At 53.1% G+C, this 8501-nt stretch overlaps 1 protein-coding gene across 1 annotated transcript; it reads right to left on the bottom strand.

Moving 5' to 3' along the window:
• Positions 1-7360: 7360 nt before the first annotated feature.
• CUNH11orf96 (chromosome unknown C11orf96 homolog) lies at positions 7361-8118 on the bottom strand. The gene has a single exon (XM_042868016.1). The coding sequence runs from the start codon at positions 8094-8096 to the stop codon at positions 7734-7736; it is 363 nt and encodes a 120-aa protein (XP_042723950.1). The 5' UTR covers positions 8097-8118; the 3' UTR covers positions 7361-7733.
• Positions 8119-8501: the final 383 nt, after the last annotated feature.

The following is an 8501-nucleotide window of genomic DNA, read 5'->3' as shown; positions in this document are numbered from 1 at the left end:
ACAGGCAGAGCAGTTCCCCCTTCAGACCATCCATCGTCACTGTGAGAAAAGAGATACGATTGCTCTCCTGCAGTGAGGCCCCCATGTTCCCACACGGACTCCCTCCAAGATAAGACTGCTGAAAAGTTATACTTAGGTCCTAATAGTTGATGCATGTCCCCTCTCTTTCCCCTAGCCTATGGAGAATACTGGAATCCCATTTCCAAGCTTCTTCTTGCCATAGACAGGAAGAGTGGGAAGTGTTATAAAAGCAAAAGCAGAGATTCTTGCCAGACCAGAGGCTTCCAGGAGCCAAGATAGTAAAGAAAAACAACAACAACAACAAAACCCCTCAAAAACAGTAACAATAAAAAACAAACAAATAAAAACAAACAACAAATAGCAGGAGATTTACAGTTCCACTGCGGAACCAGGAATGCAGGCATTACTGTGCCATGAATCACCACGAGTACCTGCATGATGGCAGCCCTCCCTGCACACAGGACTGGCCAGGGTGCCAGCCTGGGGGGTCCTTCAAGGCAGAACATCCCTGAGGTACAGCTTTGCCACCAGAGACCAGAGCAAGTGACTGAAGTGGGAAGGAGAACCTCCCAAACAAATGTCCTCTCCAGGCCAACCCCTGCATGTTCATGTGCAGCCAGCTCATGCAGCAGCATTGATGCAGCCAACTCTTCCAAGGTGGAAAACCAATGCAAGAGGCAAATGCTCACAACTTGCCTGCTGTACCACCCACGGGGAAGCACTTCATTCTTCACTGCTGTGATGGCTCTCCTAAAATGTTTGAGGCATAACAGGATACATCTCAACATATGCACCAGCATAGGGCAACTGAGCTCCTGTTGGCAGACATACCAGGTAACTGTCCCGTACCTGTGCACTCTGTGTCTCTGTGTCTCTGTGTCTCTGCCCTGGCCCCTGGGCTGGCAGCTCTCACCTCAGAGGGCTCCTGCATCAAGGAGGCAGGATGAGGAGTCAGTGGCAAGAAATGCATAGCAAGGGGAATATTCTGAGAAAGGCTAAAAATAGATCTCTAACCCTGCTCGTTTATATATAGCCAGGTCTATACGTGCACTGCCTGGCAGCAAGGCAGCATAGGGGCAAAGACATCCTGCAATGCTGACAAAGAGCTGAAAGAGCAAAACTGCATGGTGCAGCAGCCAGGCAGCCCCAAAACTGGCAGAGGCAGCAGTATGAAGTCCCAGCCAAGGTGGTGCTGGCCTTGTAACAGGGTGGAAAACTCAGTTCTCCAATAGGAGAGGCTGAAAGAGCTGGGACTTTGGCCTGGACAAGAGAAGGCTCAGGGGGATCTTGTCAATGTCTGTAACACCTGAAGGGGGTACAGAGAGGATGGAGGTGGGCCAGTGCCCATGCCAAGACCAGAGGCTCGCGTGCAATCAGGTCCTCCATCCTCCTGCCCACAAGGGGCCCTGCCACACATCATAACAGCATTAAATAAGATGTCTTACCAATGCACATAAGAAGCCTGAAAACTCTGACAGAGGCACTGGAACGATTTTTACGTGAGCAGTTTAAAAGGTTACCCCTGACAGCTGCTTGTGCCGGTGTGCAGCATCATGCATCTCCTCCTGTGCTTCTGCCCTCATACCCACGTGTGGGCACTTGGCTGAAACCAGCAGCAGCTTTTGGAGCCTGACAGGAAGAGAAGCAAAAACAGTCCCCTTCTGGAAAATGGTTGTCCTCCTGGCAAAAAAAAAAAACCCAAAATTTCAAAATCTGACTTCAGAGGGTTCCCTCACTCAGACAGCTCACATGGTGCCCCCACTCTGATGCAGGACAGATGCTGTGGCCAAGCAGTGCAAGTGGGATGCAGCCATGAGCTCTGCCTTCAGACCCATCCTACCAGCAAGCAGGGGCAGACGGTAAAAATAACAACTGTTTTGGAAGTGGGGATGTACTTGCTGGCTCTGACACGCTGTCCTGCTTGAGCATGTATTGGGTCAAAGGAGAGATAGCAAAATGGAAAATGTGAGTGTGCTGGGATTATGAAGGCAGGCAGCTCCGTGTGATAGATCAGAGCTGTGAGTGCAAGGAGGGCTGGGGCAGGCAGCGTGAGCATTAAGTGGAGTTATGGCTTTCTTTGCAGTTTGTTCACCTTGGGGCAATGGCAGAAGAGCAGAACAGGGTGTGATGGACAGAGAGTACTGCGGTGGGGAGCAGCACTCGGCTTCTTTGGGCCAGAGCTGGGAGCTCCAACAAAACCGCTTCACAACAAAAATGCACTGGGGGAGGGCTGAGCTAAGCAGCTTCTCAACCATATTTCTATCCTGAGGAGCACGGCCAAAAGAGGCTGCTTTCCACCTCCAGCAGCCCCACTCCCAGCACAGCGAGGCCACAGAAGCCTTGAGGGCAAGTGGGAAGCAGAAGCCTCCCAAATACCAGGGGACTGACAAGGGAGCCCTGGCATTTCCTTACTGTGACAGCATTAAATAAAATTCCCAACAGCATCCTAAAAGAACCGCCTGGAGGCTCAGGCAGAGGCAGTGCCTGTGAGAGCTGAGCAACAGGACCTGGAAACCCAGAGCATGAGCACCGTTGGAGCCTACATGCCTGGCAGGCCTGGCCCAGCCCGCAGATAAGCAGCAGGAAACACGTCAGGCCATTGCGAGGCCCAGCCACGGCCTTGTGTACGTGCATGGGTTCATTTGTGCGGGAAGTGGGGGCATCACACGGCGACAGGAGCTTCCAGCTCGCTGTACGTGAGCTGGAGACATACTCAACAAAAATAGGCACGGCACACTTGGTAACAGCAGGGAAAAGCACAACCCTGGCTTTTCATGCATAATCCCAGTCTACCTGTTATTATTGTCCGGACTCCAGCAGTGGACCTGGAGCCAAACGCTGGAGTGATTTATTCTTTGCTCAGTATAATTCCATTTACTGAGTGGAGTTATTTAGTCATTGCAAAATTCGGCCCAATTATTTTTATTTGGACATTCGTCTTATTTTCATAACCGTGCCCCCTGAAATGCTAACCCTGCCGCCTCCAGAAAGAGCCATTTTCTGCAGCAGAGCTAACACGGCATTTGGAAAGGAATTGTATGCTGGCACCCAACTTCTCCCGCATTATCTGGCTGCGTTCTGGAGATGATGCTGATGCTCACTTGGAGATAAGCCCCCAAATGTTTAGGCAGGCATCGAGCAGAGGGCAAGAGATGGAGCACACATCCATAGGGACACAGACATGGGAGGATGAGGAGTGGAGTATGATTCCACTGTTCACTGTAGAAGGAAAGTCTTTCCTTTTGTTTGCCCTAAACCTGCTGTCTGCTAACTCATATGGTGCTCCAGCCCTGTATTCTCAGAAATCATGAACAAGTTCCTCATCTTCTCAAACTGTTCAAGAATTTCTGCAACTCTCTCCTACCCTCATTTTATTTTCTGAACTGTAAGGCCCCACACTATTACATCTCCACCCTGCAGTAGGAAACACAGATGCCTTTGTTGATGTACCATTTTTTTGGAAATAAGTGAACCAACACAGAAAAACAGTTTTTCTGATACTGCCTTATCCTCCCTGAGGGTTCGTTTTCTTCCCCATTCCGAAGAATAGCCAAAGACTTCATCAGCTCTCCCAGCCTGCAATCCTAAACCTAGTGCTGCATTTAAAGCCAGGCAGAAATCTGGGCAGTTTTGTCTCTTCCCTGCTTCATCTGTATGATAAAAACACATAGGGACACTTTACCAACGTAGACATAGTCATAAAATTAATAGTTGAACTCCTAAAGCTAGCAGATTGGTTATTTGGGACTGGTTTTCTGGGAAAGGGAGGAGCTGATTGGTAAGTCTAATGTTTATTTTGGGAAGCAAACGAAAATGCCACAGAAAAATGTTGATACGCTTCCTAATTAGAATAAGCAGGCAACACTGCAACTCGTTTCCCTGGATCCCTGGGTGCTCCCCATGGCAGGTCACCCAGAGCTGGCTGTCCCATAGCAGAATGGCCACATGCAGCTTCTCTCAGAGGCCGGGTATTTTCACCGCCAAGCCTAGTGGTGCAGTCGATACAATAGAAGGAAGGGATTTAATCTAGAGGGAACTGGACAAGCTTGAAAAGTGGATCCATGTGAACCTAATGGGGTTTAACAAGGCCAAGTGCAAGGTGCTGCACTTGGGTTGGGGCAATACCGATTATTAGCACAGACTGGGAGAAATGCTCTTTGAGAACAACACTGTGGGGAGGAACTTGGATTTCTGGTGGATGAAATCTGGAACCAGCTTATACCCAGAAGGAGGACAGACTACTTTTTGCATGGTCTAATAGTGATAGGGATGGTTTTAAACTAAAAGAGCAGAAATTTAGGTTAGATGTTAGGGGGAAATTCTTTACTCAGAGAGTGGTGAGGCACAGGTTGCCTAGAGAGATTGTGGGTGCCTGATCTCTGGAGACATTCAAAGCCAGCTTGGATCTGCAGCCTGATCTGGTGGGAGGCAGCCCTGCACGTGGCAGGGGGTTGGGACTACATAATCTTTAAGGTCCCTTCCAATCCAAGCCTTTCTATGATTCTATGTTCTTCCCTCCCATGCTTCCTCTCCCCACACTTTAGTTTGCCTTTACTTCAGATACGGTGAAAAAGCTGTTCTGCCTTGCTGCTTTTCCCTGGAGCTGGCTGGAGAGCAAAGCTCAAGTTCCCTCAGCCATTCAAGGCTGCTGTGAAAAGAGGCAGAAATGGGTCCTTAACAAGCACGGTCAGGACCTCCAAGCATTTCTCAAAGGGAAAACACAGACTTGCCAGAAGCCAGGACTAAAAGTAACAAGCACATAAACATCATTCATGCAGCTCTGCGCTAGCCAAGAGCCATTCCACAAGTGAGCTGTGTTCTCCCCCTCCCTCACTGCCTTTTTGCCAGTCCCCTTCCCTCCTGCCTAAGAAAGGTCATTTTCTTCACAGGCAGGGAAATCTTCCACAACAACAGGGTTTTAAATCAAGCCAAGGAAGAAAACTTCCCTTTCACCAACTCCTAATAAATAACTTCAACATCTTCGATGCAAGTATTTCCAAACAAAGAATCCCTGTTCAAGACAGAGCTGTAAATTACTGCAGCCAATCTTGTTTTGTTTGAAATCAGACTCAGGCAGACTTTACTCATCTGTGTTCCAAAGCAGCAGTCTTCTGCTTCAAAGGTCTTCTGCTGCTCTCTACCAGTGCTCGGTGGCCGAGGAAAAGCCCTTTCCCATGTCCTTCCAGGGGCTCTGCTCCCCAGTGCACCTGAGAGACATTTGCAGGGCATACAAAGCTGAGAGATGCCCTGGACATTGCATTTCATGCATTGAATTTCATGCCAGCATGTGAACGTGCTCAGAAACATCAGCACAAAGCTCAAGCTGCTAAGGAGAAGGGACCAGAGCCAGGCTGGCACCACCACAGCTGAAATCAGGAGCTGACTCTATGCTAACACCAGGGTAAAATGGCCCAGGTCACAGGCTCAATAGCCCTGAAGATGGTTCTCCAACAGTAGAAGCACTGATGTGACTCTGACACCACAATTAGCAGCTGTGCAGCTTTAAGGCACAGTTCCCTGTCCCCTGGCACCAGTTACACTAATTGCACTCATTAAATACCCAGAGGTGCTGTGCTCCATGCTCACAGGCTCAGGCAGCTGGCGCTGAGGCACAAAGCCGGCTGGAGGCAGCACCAGAGCTGTGCTCAGGGCCTTGCTGGTGTAGCTCAGAAAGCCCAGGGCCACGCGCTCTGCTCTGCTCTTTCTCTCCTCATGCTCCCCGCTCCCTCCCACACACACGCAGCCTGCCAGTGCCCATTGGCTGTATCCCAGCTCTACCACACAGCACCTCTGGGTGCTTTAGGCTGTGGGCCTATGGAACGGAACGGAACGCTTAGCCCACGTCTGCAGCCTGGGCAGCGGGTGGCAGCCTCAGCAGCCTTTGAAGCAGTCTCAGTGAAGTGAATTTAATGCAGTGGTTTCGCAGCCCTTACAGGATGGATGTCCACGGTCCTAAAAACCATGGCAAGAGGAACCTTCTTAATTCACAGCAAAGGCGGTCAGTCACTCTGCGTGGCCTCTCTGGGACAGAGCTAAAGCACTTTGTGCTTCTCTGCTGCACAGGGCAGTGCTGGGAAGAGAAACACCAGCCTGCACCTGGGCATCTCCTGTTTGCATGTCATTTGCTTTGAGAAGCAGCAGGAAGTTGTTAACAAGGAACTGCTGAAGAGGAACTTATTCAGCCTAGCCACTGGGATGGCGTTCTTACCTCTGTATTAACATCCAGCCCGTTCTGTCTCTCAAAAGCATTGTTTTTGACCACCCTGCTTCTTGAAGCTGGATCTACAGGCGCAGAGAGCAGTCCTGGGTTGGGCACTGAGGGCAGCTGGAGATCACAGGCTGATGAGGGAGCAAGCTGGAGCTTACACACTGTGGGCACAGTTTACTACTTACAGTTTACCCCTCCTGCCCAGCCAGGCTGGCTCTCGCATTGTACAGGATACTGTAAGACTCTTCTGGTACTCAGAGAGGTTGTGGCAGGACTGGTCCAAAGGAATCTTCCCCACACCACTGCTGTCCCTCAGTTCCCAGGCAGAGGCAACTCTGAGCATGGTTCCCCATGCTGTATGGGTCGTTACACCACACCGGGCTGCTCCCGGCCCATCTGTCACACTCACCTGCACCTCTGCCACCGAGGAGCAGCAGCATGGGGTGCATCAGTGTGGCAGCACCCGAAGGTAGGATGCAAGGAACCTCCTCTCCACCTCTCACTGTAGTGATGTTGGTCAGAAGCTCCCAATAACCACCTGGGGTAACCCCGGTAACTGGGATGATTGCAGGGCCCCAGGGGAGCTGTCAGCACAGGGATGCTGCCACTGGACTGAGAAATTATGGCACGGAGATTCCCAGCCCTGTGATTTGCCTCTCGCTCTGCAGAGAAATACATGATCAGAGACTGGGAAGCCACACAAACACTCACGCACCCCAAAGTGCCAAAGAATTCACTTGTCCCACACTAAAACCCTTTGCCCATCAGCTCCAGGTGAATCTCACCCCTCGCTACTAGATGGCAGCTATAGGAGCCCACATCGGCCCCAGGTACTGAACCCGTGCGCAGCACTATGCAGCTGTGGGCAGGGAAGAGGGGCGGGAACCCTCGGGTAAGAGCAGAAAGTCAATGCACCGAGCCACGAACTACACCTGCCCGTCTGCGGCAAAGCTTTTGGGCACAGCCAGTTCCGAGCAGTCCTTAAGCATCAATCCAATCGAACACGACCATCTTAACAAAGCAAACGAAGTTGCGTAAGGTCAGTCCGCAGCCCATCTCCGTCCCATCGGCACTCCGCGAGCGGCAGCAGCAGCAGGGGGGCAGGGCACCGCAATAAGGACGGCCCGGGGATACTGTGCAAATATATCGGATTTTATTACTCTTTTATGGAAATAATAACAGACATTCAGGTAGAAACATATTAAATTAATGCAGTCGACAGTCTAAATGCAAAAATAAATATAAAGTCCGGCAGCTCAATGCATCTAAAACAGCTCATTTCTTCTAACGGATAGAAAAGATTTTTTTTTTTTTTTTTTTTTTTTTTGTCTTTTAGACGGAGAGTTTCATACAATCAAATAGAAACGAAGGTACAAGCGCTTTCTCAGAAAACACCGCGACCCGGCAGGCAGCGGAACCTCCCACCGCCGGGTCCCCGCCGCCGCCGGGTGCAGTCCGCGGGCCGGGCCGGGTCCCGCCGAGCCGAGCCCAGCCGAGCCGCCCCTCAAAGGGCCGAGTCCGAGTCGCTGGAGTCGAGGCTGTTGCGCAGGCGGCAGCTGCCCAGGCGGTCCCGCTGCAGGCTGAGGTTCTGGGTGCTGCGCCGCAGGCACTCCAGCGACTGCAGGAAGGACTTCTTGGCCTTCTCCTCCTCCATGGGGGACACCCCCTCCTCCTCCACCTCCTGAATCTCGTCGAAAGTCACCGGCTGCGTCTTGAAGCGCGACTGCCGCGGCCGCCGTGCCTTGCCGCGGGCGGGCCGGGCCGGGCGGGCGGGCGGCGGGAACTCCTCGGCCACGCAGACGAAGTGCGGCATCACCGCCTGGTAGCTAGAGCAGACGCCCAGCAGCTCGGCGGGTTTGGCGGCCATCCTGCCGCCCGCGGGGCCGCCCGCCGCGGGGGCCGGGGCCGGCGGAGCGGGGGGAGCTGCCTCGGCCGTGCCGGGCGACGGTGCCGGAGCGGAGAGGGAGCGGGAGCGCCGCGGAGCCGAGGAGCGGTAGACGAGCGGCGCGGTGCCGAAAGCGGCGCGGTGCCGGGCGATCCGATGCGGTGCGACGCGATGCGACCGGAGCGCGTCCCGCCTGCCTCAGCCGAGCCGGCTGCGCCCGCTGCCGTTATATAGAGCGGCGGTGCCCACGCGGGAGCACGCTCGGCGGCGGCGGAGCCCACCCGCGGCCCCGCCGCCTGGCACCGCCCCGGCCCCCCGCCCCCGGCGCCGCCTCTCCTCCACCGCCCCCCAGCCGCGGGGGAACGGGGCGCTGCGAGAGCGCGGGGC

The sequence above is a fragment of the Lagopus leucura genome, unplaced genomic scaffold (assembly GCF_019238085.1).
Source record: "Lagopus leucura isolate 7727_CA_CO unplaced genomic scaffold, USGS_WTPT01 Super-Scaffold_1, whole genome shotgun sequence".
Taxonomy (NCBI): domain Eukaryota; kingdom Metazoa; phylum Chordata; class Aves; order Galliformes; family Phasianidae; genus Lagopus; species Lagopus leucura.
This window is presented reverse-complemented; position numbering and strand designations above follow the sequence as displayed.